Source organism: Cetorhinus maximus, chromosome 16, assembly GCF_964194155.1.
Source record: "Cetorhinus maximus chromosome 16, sCetMax3.hap1.1, whole genome shotgun sequence".
In the NCBI taxonomy this organism is placed as follows: Eukaryota; Metazoa; Chordata; class Chondrichthyes; order Lamniformes; family Cetorhinidae; genus Cetorhinus; species Cetorhinus maximus.
The window spans coordinates 62633549-62651625 of record NC_135894.1 but is presented as its reverse complement, the minus strand read 5'-3'; the positions used below and the strand labels follow the sequence as shown (position 1 = coordinate 62651625).

Sequence of the window (18077 nt, the reverse complement as noted above, 5' to 3'; positions counted from 1 at the left end):
CACATTCACCTCATTCAGTCATTTGCTCAAGGGAACAATTTCTGAGGTCACCATAATTCAAAGTCAGAAATTCAGTAACCATGTCAATGGTGCAGCCTCTCTCCCAATCTTCAACCATTCCATTACTGTCCACAGCCAAAATTCTGTTTAATACTTAGCTCTCATAGCTAGATAAGGGGTAAGGGCTTGCAAAGTTTCTGCAACTAAGTCTTGTTGTACAAAGTGAAAAAATTAGAACTTTTTCAACTCATTAGCAAGTTGGAAGCAATTTTCAACTTACATCAATAAACAATAGTACCCTAGTCCATTGGCACCCCTTTAACTTCTGGCTCCCATCCAGCCCTAGACCCAAATAGCTCATTTCAGTCGATGCAATATTGCCCATTTTTGCACCCAGTTAAACCCCAAAAGTCTCATCCATGGCTACACCTGCTCTAGGCTTGACTCAATCTTTTCTTAACCTGAACTATTCATTTTTCCCATCCTCACAAACCTGACTCATCACCTCGAACACATCCATTTCAAGACAAGAGTTCACAAACTCGAGATCCTTCAAGGGCAATCAAGAATGAGCAATAAATGCTGGCTTTCTCAGCAACAATTAATTTAAAAACAAAATCCTTATCCCAATCTGCCTCTGCAATGTTCTTCACTGCTCAGAAATTGTATTCTCTGCACTTGACATTATATCAGTCTTCTTGCAACAAACCTTCACACTTAATGAAGTCTTTTCACAAAACTTCCTACTTTGCCACATTTCCCACTTCAAAACCTACCACCCCCACCTGTGCCATGATTATTTGCCTTTGCACTGTTTCAAAATTCTGCTGTGTCAGTGCCTTGAGATCAAAAAGTGCTCCAAGTGAAGCTGTTGCACTCCAAATGCATTCTTCTGTTCATTGAAGATAGAAGGGCAAGATGGTCCCATTTACAGCAGGAATCACATTGCAGATTGATTGTTAAACTCCCTAGCTTTGATCACCTCATCAGCTCTGTCCAAGTGCTACTCTTCATTTGGAGTGAGATGGTGCTCTGCGATACCATGAATTCGTTCATCTTTGACGGGGTAAGTAGAGAAGAGGCGAGATATTATCCTGCTGGCTGATCCTGGTTTGTTCAAGAAATCTGTAGCTTGACATGGTCCACCTCAAGCAACCTTTCTTCTAACTTTCATTCAATCAACTGCACATTGTCCTAAAGGTTAATAATTTATTCTTAAAAATTAAATGCTTTCATACATTGGACAAGATATAAAAAGAAACCCCATCATGTACATCATATATTACATGCTTAATATTCAGTTTAAAGAGGTGGAAGATACCAAATACATTACCTCCAGTAAGCTGTACTTGCATTTAGTTTCCTACAAGACAATACTGACCACCCCACTGTCACCAAGTATCAGCTAATGTTACATGTCAAGTTATATTGGCTTCCATTGCACAAGAGACCACTGTAAAAGTGACTTCCGCCACAGATCATTTTATTGTTCAAGAAGAGCAATGATAATTCTATTACTTTAATATGTAGATTTAAATTTTAAAGGCTAGAAGAGGGAGAGGATTAGACCATTAAATATGCTTATACTTTCCTGCTGCACAATGGCTTCAGGGATTGGTTTCTTTCTAAACAATCCCCTCTTAGGGAACACTATTTAATTTTGTAATATTCTGCCCTCAAGTTACCAACTGTAGAACTGAATTCTAATCACTAGTGTAGCTCAGAGCAGATGAACCATTATTTAAGAATTGAACACAGCTCAACTATCCCTCAATCTGTAAGGGCTAACTCACCAACTCATACAAATGTGAAGTCATTTTCAAAACTGGTTCAAATGCCTTTCTTCCCCATCAACAGCTGACAAGCTACAGGGAGGTGAATCAAGCCCAATTCCCACCAGTTTATAGTTTCATAGCAACATTAAAAAAATGTTGCTGGGTTTAATTTCAGACACAAGGGAACTGCAGTTTTCTGAACCATGGTCCAATTTCTCTGTTCAACAAACTTACAGGACTTACAACTATTTCAAAAGGTCTTTGTCAGGGCAACAAATTGAGGCATAAGAGACAATCAATTGAATACAAAAAGATCAGATTACAACTCCCAATACTTCATAGGTTCAGTTCAAGAGTCCTCAGTATTGCCACATGACTGATAGGGTTGCAAACACATTTGATTTCAAGTCCATATTTGAAGTCCAATGCCAATCTTTAATTATCCAGAATAGCATAGTAGTACATTGCTCCAGCAAGGACGAAGAACTAAAAACAAGAAAGAAGAAAGTCAGCTTGTGTAGTAAAGTGTATCCAAAATAATCTATTTAAAAACACACCAAAAAAGCAATTCCTTTAATATTACCCAAAGTTCTATTAAGATAATAAAAATAGCAATGTGAAAATAGGTAGTTTATTAGTGATGCTGGTTGAATAAATATTGGCTAAGATGCCACAGAGAATCCCATACTCCCTCCTTGAAGTGCCATGCACTGTTTTACATCTAGAGTAACTGCTTCACATCTAACCTAAAAGACAATCATGACTTTACCCAATTACTGCATTGGGATGTCAGCCTAGATTTTGGCCTCTAGACAGGAGTCGAGCATGAACCCACAGCCTTGCCTCAACTCATCTGCTCCTTTTCTCTCATCCGTGCCCCTCACCTTCTTCTTCAGCCCAAATCATGACTCAATTCAAGAGGCATACACTATTCCTTAGTATTTTTGCATGAGTAAAATAGTTAAAACAAACAAATCAATTAAATTTAAAAGAGTTATAATTTTGAGTACTTCAAAAAGAGAGAGCTCTAGTGTACTTAAGAGGCCCGTTTGCTGCAGATTATTACTACAAAGTACACATACTGTTGCTTCAGTTAGAAACACAAATAGACAATTGAGACACATCCAAGAATAACCTCCTTTCATTGCTCAATTACTTGTGCCATTTAGACCACATCTGTGCTGAAACAGCGGATGCAGTAGTGCAGAGTTTGCCTTGGCATTCCTGGGCTGCGGGAAAATGCAAGTTTACAATCTTTACAGTATGAGTTGCTAAATTCCAGTTAAGTATGCACAAAAATCAAAGTTGTAATCTCCTCCACTCACAGCTGAATAATGCAGACATTACAACTAGGCAAGATAGTCAGCAACTGCTTGCACCCAAATGGAGCCATAGCCCAGCACAGGTCATTATTTCCAGGAGAAGTTAAAAGGAGCAGACAAAACAATAATTTGATGTATAAGAAAACTTGAATCAAGTTAAATATAGCTATCTGCAGCTTTTGCTTTGAAATCCAGCATCAGGTTTCAAAAATCAAATATGATGATGAGATGCAATGCTCAGATCTGACTGATGAGACCAAGAAATATTCTAGAATTCACAGGACCAATGTTCCCACTAAACTACATGGCAGCCTGCAAGGTACCGCACAGGCCTTAATTGCTTGGTGATAAGTAAATCAGCCACCCAAAATTTTAAAGGAGGGATTGTGCACAACAACTAAAATTTTGAAAGTAACATTGCACAGAACTGAAAATTCTATGCATTAACTATCAGTAAAATATTTACACAAGAATCACTTACAGTCCAACAGAGGATAGCAAATCCAAACCATGCCACACCCCAAGCATGTCTATTCAGAGGACCAGAAATAAATTCAAAGCATCCCTGCAAAAATGAAAGACAGGTTAGAAAAAAAAAACTTGCATGGTGTAGCAATTTTTAAATAAGTTGTATAAATAAAAAAACCCCAAGCTTCCTCTTGGATCAAGGAGCTGACATTTACATCTTTGCATTAATTAATCATATTGAATAGAATGAGCACATGGTGGTATGACATGTTGGTCAGCAGACCACAAAAGGAATCATTGCTTGTCTAATACAGTCAAGCAGGGCAAAAAGGAAAAAAACCTGCACTGGAGATGGTTGCAAATTTGCTATAGTTATCTTCTCAGCTCCCATGGTGTCGACTACTCCATAGACAATCTGGGGTACTTACTTTTGGGAGTTAACTTGTGGAGTATTGTTACTCAGGGGTGCAACAGCAGCATCCCCATGATCAGAGCTAGATATTCACATATTTTGCACAGGTAAGACCAGATAGGAATTACACACAGATCAGTTATTCCATCAAAACAATTTAAAAATGAAGAGAACACTTCAGTGAGTCACCTTGCTCAACTTCAAGCCAATTTTCAAACTCCACCCTTACAATGAATGAATCTTTCTCACCACCTATGAGTCTGTTTCCCTTTATCCTTGTAGGAAGTTGTGGTTTGGTTCCTGGCATTTCCTAGTGCAGTGATTAGCTACAAGAGTCAGTAATCAAAATTGCTGTCACACACCCTTTGAAAGTAGTTTCATAGAATGTCCCTCCTGTCAACCTTTATGTATTCCTTCCCCTCAACCCCATGTGACTGATTGCCAGGACTCTCTCATGACTTTTATTGGCCCCCTTAAACCAAGGAGAACAGTGAAGGTTGCCTAGTGTATTTTTGTTAGAAGCATGGCACCAAGAGGAGGGTGCCCTTACTGCAATTGCCCATGCTAAAGATATTGTACCCAATTAGGATTTGGTTCTTTCAACTATAACTGTATCCAACAGTGTCCAAATGCACATCTCATGAGCCTTCTCCAAGGTCATCCTGGTGCACACAAGGCCAGAAGAAAAACTGTAGAGGATGCCTCCTCCGTACACAGACCATATTGGACCTATGAAGAGAGAGTTTTAGCTAGGCTTAGAGGCTGACCCACCTGGAATTCACACAATCCATTTCCCTTCCCCCCCAGGTGATCAAACATAAACAAGTGGGGCTCTGATCATCCTGGACAAGTATCAATGCCTGGCTTTGATACATAAAAAAAAAAGTCTGAAACAATTCTTTTTAAACCTGTGCAAATTCACCATTTAAGAAATTACTTTCTCTGCATCTTTTGTGGAAAAAAGGAATACGGCCAAAATATCCTAAACTATTAATAATTAGCTTTAAGAGGGACCTTAATACACAATTGCTTTCCTGCAAATGGAAGTCATTGTTACTTGTGCTTATGTGCAATAGTTTATTTTAGGCTCAGGCACAAGTGACAGCTTTACTTCTGAGCTCAATTTAAAAAAAATGGAATTTGCATTTATGAATACAGAATATGGCACTAAATTAGTTTCTTTAAATTCCTAATCACCTTAAAAACCCATGGAGAAACCTTTAAATGCTACAGTTTACCCACACCCTCCCCCCAACCCAAGGGCAGAACTGTTCCAGATTTGCACTAAGTGCAGTAGCAGGCAGGCAAAACATTTTACCCACTGGCCATGATGGCAGGTTTTCACGCCTTACCGTCCTAAACCCACCACATTTATGCACTCCCGGGAAACATGCTATTTCCATAGCAGACAGGCTCTCGTTCGCCCACCATCACCCTCAGCTGCATCACACCAGGCGCCATGTTTAAAGTCCAGCTACAAGCACATATCTCAGTGCTTCCAGACCACCACTGCTGCACGGAAGACATGGCCCTAAAACCGAAGACGGTTGCAGCCCCCAGGTTCAGCGGCGCACCCCTCGAGTGCCTTTTGGATGCTGGGATGTCCCCTACTCCCGCTCTCACCACAGGATGCTGGCAACAGCACTAACCCAGCTTGGGAGGCAGTCAGCACCAATGCCCTTCAAAAGAGGACAGCCACCCAGTGCTGCAGGAGGCCAAATGATCACCTCCATTCTGCCAGGCTAAAATCACTCATCATTCTCAACTCACTCTCCATACATCCACAGGCCCCTTACTCACTGCTGGTTCGAGGGACACCACCATTCACACTCATCGTCATTGTCCTCATCCTGTTCATGGGACCACTCACCACCCACACATACCAGACACTTATCTGGCCTGGCAGGCATCTTGCTTACACGTTCTCCATCACTATCCATCCAGGACAGGCTGACATAACAAGGAGAGGTTGTGGAATGCCCGAAATCAAGGTCCTTACACGTTTTGAAAACAGAGCTATTCAAATGGCCGGCGAGCATCTAGATTGGTCCGGAACTGACGGTGAGATCAGCGCTGCTCTACCAAGTGAGGGTCCAGCAGTGCAACATCCATCAGGCAACCATGATGTGAGTGATGAGTTTTTTTTTTAAAACAGGCCACTGCCATGCACTAATTATCTCTCCTTGCTTTTGCAGGCACATCTGGGAAACAGTTGACTGAGTCTACAACCCAGGGCCTACAATCAAGCCCTGAAGATGAGTCTTGAGGCACCCTCCCTGAAGTCCCATCACAGCACTCACCCACATCCTCCACCAGCACAGAGACACACATCTCGGTGGGACTTAGCTTTAGAATAGCCTCGGGATCACAATCTGGTGAACACATTGCACCATCTGATCCACAGCAGGTGGCAGCAGGGACTTCCCAGGTGTCCGGCACTCGGAGGACTGCTGGAGGCCAGAACGTTGCTGAGTCCGAGTCAGATGACGAACCTCTAGCCTCGGTCATGTCACAGTTTCTGGAGCTGCAAAGGCAAGCTAGGGAACATCAGGAAGGGATGTCCACTGCATTCCTCAGATTATAAGGCATGATGGAGTCCGTCCACCTTCTGGTGGAGGTGATAGCACGGCATGCCAACATACTGAGGTCAACACTGGAAGGATGGCGGCTGCCACGGAGACCTTGGTCCAGCACTTTGATCCTGCATTGCTGCGCGGGCTCAACTCCATCGTTGATGCCATAGTTGACCTCCAGTGTTTATGCAAGAGGGCTGCCAGGCAGCTCAATCTCACTCCAGCTACCCCTGGTCCTCAAGGAGTCAGCCTGGGGCACCGATGGGAAGGAGGATTAGCAGATCCACACTCCAGACCATCCACGCAGGTGACTCCGAGAGAGTGTCTAGATCATCTGAATCCCCTCTTCCTGTGACCTCAGCAGCTCCAGCTCCACACATTGAGGAGGGTGCCACGGCCACACAGCAGGACCCTGAAAGCAGGCTGGGGCCCTCCAAGCCTTGGCCCTCCAGAGTCATCGCAGACAGGGCATCACAGTCAGCAGGCTGCCTCCATCTCCGCTGTGGATGTCCAGGGAGCACCAAGATGTAGCGGCAGGGTTAGGAAAGTTAAGGAAAATTAACTCTTTGAGTCAACCAAATAAATTAAATTAACAAAAAATGAGGGATAAAATAAAATAAGTTAGGGTCACTACAAAACCAAAGACAAAGACTAAAGAAAACTTACAAACATCAAACCAAAATGTGGTTAAGAGGGTCAATAATGCTACACAGCCTGGGCATGGGTGCTGATCACTTGTTCATACTGTTCACTATTGTCAATATACTCCCAAGAATGTCTCCCTGCCTATGGCTCCTTGTTCAGGTGAGCTGTGTTCTGGTTACTCAGATGTGAAACCTTTCTAAACAAGATAAAAGCAGGTGTCTCAGTCCAGGGCCTCTTCCCTGTGCTCTGTGCAGCCTTCAGACCGCAGTGATGGTCCAGCCTCACACTCCCTGGACACATTACTGATGCCTGCACCTCGGCGGTGCTGGTCATTGCTGCCAGAATGTAGTGGGCAGGTGTCAGAGTTCTCTCCTTGTGTGTGCTCTCAGCACCTTTAAAGTGGGGCTAGCCCCATCTCTTCAGCATCTGCGACCACTGATACTATGCTCCTTAAGGGCTCAGGTGAAGGTGGACAAAGGATCACAAAGTTTAATTGCTGCAGCTCTGATATGACTCTGATCAGAGTGCAAATGAGCTGCCCTCAGCCAGACGTTGTCAGAGGTTATGTGTAGGTCTATAGAGTGCCCTCGCTGCATGTTGTCATCATCCTCCTGCAACCAAGTGGCTATTACAGCCTCCACCATGTCTCCATGACAGGAGCATTCTCAGAGGTTATTCCCACTACCATAACCCAGACTGGAGTCAAACGTTCACAGATGCAATGTGAGGAACTAGGGGGTCACCTCACTGCATGTTCTCATCATCCTCCACAAATCTAGCAGCTATGAGAGCCTCCCGAGTGTGCCTGCCTTGTCTGGCCAGTGCAAGGGCCTCATCCCCGTCATTATTGCCTCCGAGGGCCTCCTCAGCCTTATCCCCATCGGCATCCTCCTCAGAGATGTGCAGCTCCTCCATCTCCTCCTCAGCCAGCTCCTCCGCCTGTTGGAGTGCCAGGTTGTAAAGGGCACAGCAGACGACTAAGCATGACACCCTCTGGACTATATTGCAGGGCTCCACCAGGCCAGTCCAGGCACTGGAGCCTCAGCTTCAGCTCCACCAAAGTTCAGGGCTGCTGCATAAGCCTCATTATGCTGTCATTCTACTGCAGTTGGAGGCCGCCACATGGGTGTCATCAGCCACGGCCTCTGTGGGTAGCCCTTGTCCCCAAAGAACCATCCCTGCAGCTTCTGTGGACCCTAGAAGACTCCAGGGATCTGTGACCAACTGAGGATGTAGGTGTCATTCATACTCCCTGGAAATTGTGCACATACCTGCAGGATGCATTTCTGGTAGTCACACAGTCAGTGAATGGAAGCCCTTGCGGTTGATGTAGCCCATGTGTTACAACAGAGATCTGAGCACCACATGAGTGCAATCGATGACACCCTGCACCTGTGGGAAACCTGAGATTTGGGCGAATCCAATTTCTCCTGCATCCTGGCTGTCCTGGTGCTGGGCAAAATGCACAAAGTTGTGTGCCCTTACAAAGGCGGATGCATTTGTGGGTGGAGGTTTGCTAGATCCCAAAGGTCACTTGTGGATCCCTGAAAGGAGCCACCGGCGTGAAAATTGAGCGCCGCTGTCACTTCCACAGCCACTGGCAGTGGATGCCTTCCATGTCCCCTTGGCGCAAAGTCCTGCAGCAGCTGGCAGATATGACCAACCCAGTTCCCTAGACATGCACAGTCTTCAGCAACTGGTTCTTGGTCATCTGCAGGAATGAAAGGCGGCATCTATAGGCCCTGGTCATCGCTAGGCGCCAGCCTGCAATGTCTCTTAGGTGGCGTGTGCAGAAGCCCCAGCTGCCCCTTCTTCCTGAGGTTGCCGCCTCTGCACAGCCAGGGGCCTTGGTCGCTCTCTCCTCCGTCATCTTCATGCTCTGTAGGCCATCAGGCACACAGCTAGTTCACCAGGCTCCATGATCCTGATGTACTCCTCCTGCAGGATGAAAGAGAAACGCACCTGGTTAAGTGTGATGGCCCCTTAACGCTTCCCAGAGAGTGCTGGCCACCACTTGAATGGCCAGAGATTAATACGCTGCATGTCTGCCCTGTCAGTTTGAACCATGGTGGAGACTGGTCCAAACCAGGATGCTGACATTGCAAGGGTCAGTGAGCGCCTCCAGCAGTGACTGTTCCATGGCCAGCTTTAGCGAGGAGATTGTACAATGTGTGCAGTCGTTCAACTGCTCTGCAGTCCACTAAAATGCTCATGGGCTTGCAGTCTGGGGCAGGGTGGGGTGGGGGAAGATCTGGAGCACTTCATGGCACTTTGAAGCCTCCGTGTTGCTTGAGTGGGCAGATAAGCTAGGAGCCCGACCCCAATTATATCAATGTGGCTGCACCTGAACTGTCTCAATTGCAGAGGAATGGTCACTTCCTACAGGTTTCCTGAATGCGTGGCCACTTTCCTTGTCCACCCCACCCGAATGCTTGTGCACTATATTCAACGGCTGGGCTGCCCTTGCCCCCTGCCTCCGCCAGTCACCTAAATGGCAGGGCTGTGCCCTTAACCGTCCCCCCGACATCCCTGAAGTTTGAAGTCCAACAGGCGACCCTGGTAAGCGCTGCACAACATTGCTGTGTACTCACCTCTGAGTTCCCCTCAAAGTGCAGGCAGCCAAGTGCATGCCTTTTATGTGCTGCTGTGAAACACGTCAGTGTGCTTTCCCACCAACGTGGACAGACAATCCAGCAGGGTGGGGTGGGGGATGATTCCAGCGGGCTGGCCTGATAACAATATGCTGACCTATCACAATGACCTATCCTGATGTCCGATGGCAGGAAACGAGGCCCCGCTGTCAGTGGGCTGGGCAGATGGTCGGGAACTGGTTTCCCACCGTCGTGAAATCGATTGCGCCATATTGTCCGCTCCTGCCACTGATCACACCCGATGCCAGTGGGCACGGAAAGTTGTGCCCTAAGTTACAATTATTGGGATAAAGCTAGGTGGTGCTACAGGTGTCTGGTGTCTCTAGGACACAGGAACATTAAATATTGCCATTTCTAGTGGGAATACATCACAGTGGGGTTGACTCTATTTAACAAACTGTTATTTGCTACCCCTGGAAAATCACAGAATCATTTAAAATAAAATTCACATGCAGATTAGATTGCAGTCTTAACTCCACTTTCCTGCCTGTCCCCATAACCTTCGACTTCCTTATAGGTCAAAAATCTATCTAACTCAGCCTTGAATATATTCCATGACCCAGCCTCCACTGCTCTGTGGTAGAAAATTTCAAAGACTTAACGACCCTTGGAAGAAATGTCTTCTGACCATCATCTAAAAAAAAAGGGTCTCCCATTTAAAACTGTCCCTTCATTCTAGAATGTCCCATGAGAAACATGCTCTCAGCATCTACCCTGTCACACCCCCTCAGAATCTTATGTTTCAAGGAGATCACCTGTCATTCTTTGAAATGAAACAAACCCAACCTGCTCAACCTTTCCTCATAAGGTAACCCTTTCATCCCAGGAATCAGCCTAGTGAACTTTCTTCAGGTCAGCTTTAAGGAAGGAGATCAAAACTGTATACAGTACTCCAAGTGCAGTTTCACCAATAGCAAGCAAGTTGCATAATCCAAATCTTTGCATTACCTGATCATAAATATAGCCACGAACACCAAGTTTGCAAGCATTCAATTCTTGGATCCGGTTAAATGAGTCAGTTACACAACATTCGCGAGGCCAGGGGAAGTCAGAATCAAGGTGGGTTGATCTGAATGAAGAGTTGAACTGAATCCAGTCCTGTGGCCCATTTACTCCACAGCAATTATTCTGCAAGGAATGAAGAATTACGTAAAGATGTGCATTCTGTCTCTTGACAAGAGAAAGCATGATAAAGTTTGTTCCACAGATGTGGTAGGTTAAGTAAATCTCTCCTCCTTCACCCACCCCAAACAATTCCTACATTAAAAAAAAGTATAAAGTGTCCTTTTTCACCCAATGGGCTACCTGTAAAATCTAAATAGCTAGTACATTGTCTGCATAGTTCTGTTAAATAACTTAATGTGATTTCACAGTTACAGCAAACTTCCTTCAAAACTAGGCAAAAATCCCAATACTGTGCTGGTAATACACATCAACTCTGAAAATTTACATCGCCACTAATGAAAACATGTGCTTAATAATTTGTCAGTACAGTAGTTAGAAGATAAGCAGAACAAAAACAGCTGGAAATATTAAGAGTGGTATGAGAGTTTGAGCCAGAAGGACAAGATCACACTGGCAAATAGAACATGGATGGCCCATAAAGGGATCTTTCATCTCATCTGTTGTTTCCAACTATCAAGGAGTTAATAAATCAGGTGTAGATCAATCTTCCAAAATACTGACAACTATGTTTAACTGTTTCCATTTTATTTAAAAAGGTGTCATTTTTAAAATCCTGATAATCACAGGTTCTTAACAGTCAAAAAGATTCACTCCGAGGCCCACTTCCTGTCCTGCATTATTGTGTAAAGTAACTAATTTATTCCAATGACTTTAATTCAAACCCTGACCTCTGGATCTTGAGTGTCAAAAATACCTGGGTTTGCTCATCTCTAGAATGAAATAATCCCAAATGTTCTACTCATTCCACCCAAATATCACTTATTCGCCTACTTCAGTATACACAAGTTCTTTATCCCTATTCTGCCTTACTTACATTTGTCATGATACGGTTCCAAGTTTTGGTGAGGCCTAAATAATTTTTGAATTGATCTTCATTCTGCCAGTTTCGGTTATCGTACAACTGGAGCATTTGCTTGAGGAAGAAGTTGGGAACCAACTGCAGAATAATTTTTAGGAAAATGTTGAAAAAAAATCAAATATATACAAGTTAAGTTAATCTATGAAATATCCCAAGCAAAATGGACATCCAACATAAAAAGGACCACCTTCTCAGGGTAATTAGGGATGGGCAAAAAAAAATGCTGGCCTAGCCAACAGCACCCACATCCTGTGATGGAATGTTAAAAAAACAAAGCAAACTAAACAATAGGACTCAAAGCCTGAAGAGACAGGTTTAACAATTCAAGGGAAAGCATCAGAATTCAGGGTGTGTGTAGAATTTCCCACCAAATGCAAACATGAATTTCCTTAGTTGAAATACACAAGGTCCATCAGCACCTATCTGTACATTCTAGCCAAAGAGAGAGAGTTTAATTGGGTTTTAGGATTTCTAATTAAAATCAATCCTTCAAAGATAAAGCCTGGGACAATACATTGGATTTTCAAAAGAATATGACAAACTTGTTTAAAAGAGAAAAAACAAAATCAGTAGACTTTGGATGAGCAGTCACTACAAGCTTATTTTGCATCAAGATAACTCAGAAGGTAAATCTTTCCAATCTTGTGAAAACATTGATGTTTCCACAAGATTTTACAAATGGGAGTTTGGCTGAATTTTACAGGGTGGACTGGCATGTGGAGGGGGGGGTTTGGAAAATGCCATGACAACATTCCTGATGCCTACCTGCTCATCTCCACAATTTTACCAGTGGCAGAGGAAAGGCATCAGAAGGCCTGCCCACCCGTGGTCCAATTGAGATCTTTAAGTGGCCAATTAATGATCATTCAAGGGCATTCACCCACTGTTAGTAGGATTTTACACACTGGCAGGAAGCCAGTGACAAATGTCCTGCCCACAAGGTTTCACTGGACAGGTTAGTGAAGGAGTGTTGCCTCCTTTTCAGGCCTCCCATGCCCAGAGGCCCCCCACAACCCTTGGCTGCACCAATCCCTGTGGTGTACCTGGGAGCAAAGAGCTGCCAGCCATTTGATCAGATTGAATGCCATAGTTACCCAGGAGTTTGAAGTGGTGTAATCCTTCTAATCTTTCCTGGGTAACTATTCTGCTAAGAGAGAGTCAGAACCATTCAAAGTCTCTGATTTAAATCGGAGTGTTAAATGGTTTCAAGTGCAAGGTAGTTCTCAGCAGAAGTTGAAACTTCCCTGGCAATTCCCATGCAGTCTCTGACTAGGGACATCTGGCGGGTTGGGGGTCCCCAGCACATCTTCTGGGGTACCTCCAAAGAAGAGGATCTGGGCCAATTTGTGGGAACTTGAGCAGGACTGGATGTGTATGTAACCAGTGGCAAGGTCACAGTCAATTATTGCATTTCATTGATTCAAACACAGAAAATACAAGTCGAACAGAATCCATTTTAGTCATAGTTCTCAAAATCTTTGCTGTCAAAACATTTAACTTGTCAGATGTCATCAGCTGAATTTTGTAAATTTGCATCTGAACTTGATGCAGTAGTCAAACCTTCTGAACACCAACAAGGTCAGAGGAAAATACTTCAATTTTATAATACATAGGTTACAGCATTTCTGCAAGCTCTTAGTTCATGTCTGCAATTTATACTTAGATTCTAAGAGGGACCAGTATCCAAAGTAGAACTTCTCCCCTTGGAGCAGTCACTAGAAACATTAATTACTCCCAGGTTTGTTATTGGATGGCAAGAGGCAGAGTAAAGCCTCCTTAAACCCATTATTTTATAGCACCAATGTTACATTTATGCTCCTTGTCACTTTGTTATCTTTATGACTTCAAAGATGGCCAAATTGTGTAAAATTATGCCAAATAGAAATTATGCACCAGGATTTACCATGATTCACTCCAGATAGGACTTCCATTCCATTAGCAAAAAAAGAGTTAATTTGACCAGTTAACTGCAGATTGTGATCTTTATAGTCAGCAATGAAATTAATAGCTCAGTTGCTCATGAATGAGCATGGTTACTTACATAGTCCCTGTGTGTTGCAGCTGTGATACATGAAGCAACTTCAAAGATGTAAACAATTAGCATCAAAATAATGTACTGAAAAATAATACCAAAAAGACAAGTTACTGGCTAATCTTAAACTAGGAAGAACAAAATAATCACTGCAAGTTGCTTGGTTAACAGTAATGCTTTTTTGCTTGCTAATCAGAATAATTATACTAGCAAGATTAATTACTATTTTCATAACTTCAAGAGGAGGGTACACTATCACATTCAAGACAACATCCCGGGACTTAAATTCCATAACTAGTTGGATGTACACCACAACTGTTATTCCAATTAAATCAATCACACCATGGAAAGATAATTTTAAATATCAGAATAATCATGTGTGACTGTTCTTTCCTTTAGTTAAAGGAATACCCAACATTTAGATGATATATCCATTAAGTAAATTCTAGCAATTCAATATACATGACAGTTCTGTTCATTAAACACTTATGATACAGAATTTCTAAAAAAAAGGCTGTTGCTTTCGTAGCAGTCACAGTAAAGCCTACAACCAGATCTAAAAAAAAAGTGTTCCATGCCAGGTTCAAGGGAACCACCTCAGGGTGTTTCAGACTGGAATCAATGCTTATGTTAGTGATTGTGGCCTTATTTCTTAAAAATTGTTTTAGGCCCAGCTACATAATGGGGTAGGCAAACCTATTAATGAAAGCAAATTTTAAAAGTGATTCATAAATTGCAACTTGTCGGGCAGAATTCAAACTTACTGCTAAGATAGTTTTCTTGGCCGATTTCATGACTCCAAATATACCAACCACGCTCAGCACAAACAGGCAGAAGCCAACAAAAAGTCCAATCCAAGCTGCAGCAAAAATATCATCATTGTGAGCAGCTGAAAGTAAAGGCCAAAGGCCATACTGATCCGAAACATGGAAAATGCATTCAGCCATCAATGCAATGCCACACAACTGCAAACAGAAGGAGGAGAAGGTTAATAGACAATTTTTAATCATTTTTGTCAAATGCATCTTGACATACAAATGGGGGCATTTCATCTTGGGACAGAGACAATACTAAAAGAAATAGACTGAGCCAGTCTTCTAGTTTGCAGCTGAAGATAGCTCCACATGGGAAGAAATTATAACTAAAAAAGGTCAATGCCGGGAAATTAATCCAACAACCATTCTTTCATTATCAAATTCTAGAAATCAAGCATATTGCTTCATTGAAAAAAGTGGCTATGCTCATGAAGTTCAGATGCTACGTTGATTTTATAGAGATTAGTTAGGAGCTTCACTTGACCAGTCAGGAGCATCAGTGGCAAATTCCAAAAGGTGTGCAATGCATTAAAAAAGAACTCAAAATGTACTTATTATGACAAGGCCCGTGGAAATACTTCAGCGAGCATAATTATTAAATGAATTCCTTTCATCCACCACTCCAACCCCCATTAAGAAAGACAATTAATTACCAATAGGTGAAGCTTAAAAGTCATGAGCTACCTTTCCCTCCAAATACCCATTTGTCACGTGCAAACCTAGAGGATATCTGCTCCTGGGGGAAGATGTAATATCTGATCCCTCCCACTCAGTTTCCAGCAACATTTTTGAATAGTTTGTCCAGGAGCATTGATCATTTATGGTACCATCCCAGGTGTTAGCTCAGCACACACACTCACACTTCGCATGTGGGCGGCTCTTCATCCATATGGTAGAATTCAACACCGAGCTGTGCCTTTACCAATCAATCAAGTTACTGGAAGTGTAGGCCGAGGGTGTTAACAATCCTTGCCCATATCTAGTTCCAAGATGGGAGTCCATACACCCTTCACTGGCACCCTTCACTAGAAATTTGACTATACAAGTTTGAGATATATTATTTAAAATCTAATTAAATTATCCTGTTGAATAGAAAATTTTAAATCAACAGGTGCAAAAAAGCAGTCTTTTAGCTGTTTAGCTTAATGAATCTGTATAAATAACCAAATATCATGCACACAAAGAAACCTTTTGTATTAACATTTAACAGATACAAATGTTAAAAAAAAAAGCTATTTTATTGGCACAGACATTTGTCATTTCAATTTCCTCCTTGCACACATTACGCATCAAAGTTTTTTTTAAAAGGGCCACTCCAACCAGTAATTGGGAAAATGTTGGAACCACCCTATGAGAACACACCTATAGTTTCATCTTCAATACCAAGCATGTGAATCTTATTCAGAAGGAAACACTGCCATACAAAGAGGAAATGCAAAAAATCAAATTTCTTGAATAGAATTTAGGTATTAGAGAAGTCTTAGTTCAAGACAGTCTCCTCAAACAAAAACCAAAGATTGCCTTGTCTTCTACCCAATTTTACAGGTTAGATGATTGGTTTCCACTGTCTAGTGAGGCATTTTCTTTAACAGGGCAAATTGATACCTTCAGTACTAAGGGTTAGTTGGGAGAAAAATTCATATCCACATCAAGTCAGACTGGATTTAAGATTAGGGAGATAAATTATCTGGAGAGGGACACTAGGAACAGGAATGCTCTGTTGACGTGCTAACATTATCCCAGAGGGATGCGCAGGATGGGAGAATAAGTGTGGCAGGTCTCAACTAGAAAGAAAACTGGACAAAAGTCAGTATTAGGCACTTAGAAGCATAATGAACTTGGTACAGGAACAAACATTTATTAGGGGTTCGTTTTGGTGAATCTAGCGATTCAATATAAAATGAAGACACCCATTGCAAACGTAGTGGAAGAAAAGAAAGTAAGGAACCTGGTAGCCAAGATGTGTGGCTTTTTTCTTTAAAAAAAACACTAGACCAAACAGGTTAGTGTGCTGTTAGCTCAGACATACCCTCAAATTTCAAATGTGCAGTAATTGTCAGCTCATCAAGAATCAAATTAATCCATTAGACCCTGGTATTATACAAGGAAGTTAATAAATTGGATTACTTTGAAGTACGATTGCCAAATCTGATTAAATGTATACCTGGAGGTTTCACCATATCACTTGACCCAAAGCTCCAGCCATTATTCAGCCAACACATTGTGATGTACCATCTTCCAATGCCAATGCAAAAGCAAAAAGACTCATTACCCAAATAGGCTGATGCTTGACTATTAGCCAAACAGCCTCCTACCCTCTTCAATATTTTTTGCATCTGGTAAAGAGACATGTTCAAAGAAAATTTTAAAAATAAATAACGTCTTGATGATTGTTTTCCAGGGTTGCACACAGTAGTGTCCTGGAGATTCCAAACCAATCCTGGAGGGTTGGAAGCCCTATGAAGAATGTAGTACATTGGACACGACGCCTGCAATACTTGGTCCCAGAGGCCTGGTATTACTGGAACCTCTTACTTGTCAGGCATAATTTCCTGAAGTTGATATTCAGTTTGATGTAGACAGTGGAAAGAAGATGAATATCTATGGAATAATCTATGGAATTCATTGCCACAGAAGGCTGTGGAGGCCAGGCCATTGAGCGTATTTAAGACCGAGATAGATAGGTTCTTGATTGGTAAGGGGATCAAAGGTTACAGGGAGAAGGCGGGAGAATGGGGTTGAGAAACTTATCAGCCATGATTGAATGGCGGAGCAGACTCGATGGGCCAAATGGCCTAATTTCTGCTCCTATGCCTTATGGTCTTATATAGACTCATCGTATGCCAGTCACCGCTAATGAATTGGAAGTGTGAAATCATAATGAAGGACCTATAAATATGCAAAAAAACTTATGAAAACTACATGGGAACATAATTTTCCTTCAGCAGATTAACAAACCTAGTGCCATTTTTAAATACAGTAACATGAGCACATAATTCAACAAAACATTCAACCAATACATACCATGATGACCACATTTCCAAAAATGAGCAGGCCTTGGAAAACCCTCACTCCAGAACTTGCTTTTGCCATTTTCTGATCAGCTAAAAATAGCAAACAAAAAAAAAATACACTCAACATTTTAAAATTCCTTTTAATCTGGCATATTCAAATTACCAATCTATTGCAGTGATATTGAAAGTATTGAATCTCAAAAGGAAAATGAAAGTGTGCTGCTTTATAATTCTAGAATGTAACCTATAAGCAGAGATACTTCTTCTGTTCTGGATGATAGTATTGCCTAAGTTTGAGCTTCAAAGTGGTAGAGAAATGCAATACA

The 18077-nt window shown here is 42.3% G+C and overlaps 1 protein-coding gene across 1 annotated transcript; it reads right to left on the bottom strand.

The window, feature by feature from the left end:
* Window positions 1–1846: 1846 nt before the first annotated feature.
* LOC144691620 (uroplakin-1b-like) lies at window positions 1847–17850 on the bottom strand. The gene is made up of 7 exons (XM_078559899.1): window positions 17762–17850; window positions 14687–14887; window positions 13932–14006; window positions 11846–11968; window positions 10795–10974; window positions 3579–3662; window positions 1847–2261 (listed from the first exon to the last, which is right to left on the bottom strand). The coding sequence occupies exons 1-7, from the start codon at window positions 17828–17830 to the stop codon at window positions 2211–2213; spliced, it is 783 nt and encodes a 260-aa protein (XP_078416025.1). The 5' UTR covers window positions 17831–17850; the 3' UTR covers window positions 1847–2210.
* Between the last annotated feature and the right edge of the window lie 227 nt (window positions 17851–18077).

Coding starts and splice junctions, on each gene's coding strand:
- LOC144691620 (XM_078559899.1), bottom strand. CDS start 17,830: ATGGCAAAAGCAAGTTCTGGAGTGAGGGTTTTCCAAGGCCTGCTCATT. Junction 14,888..17,761: donor TTGGAAATGTGGTCATCATG/GTATGTATTGGT, acceptor TTCTGTTTGCAG/TTGTGTGGCATTGCATTGAT. Junction 2,262..3,578: donor TTGCTATCCTCTGTTGGACT/GTAAGTGATTCT, acceptor TCTTGTTTTTAG/TTCTTCGTCCTTGCTGGAGC.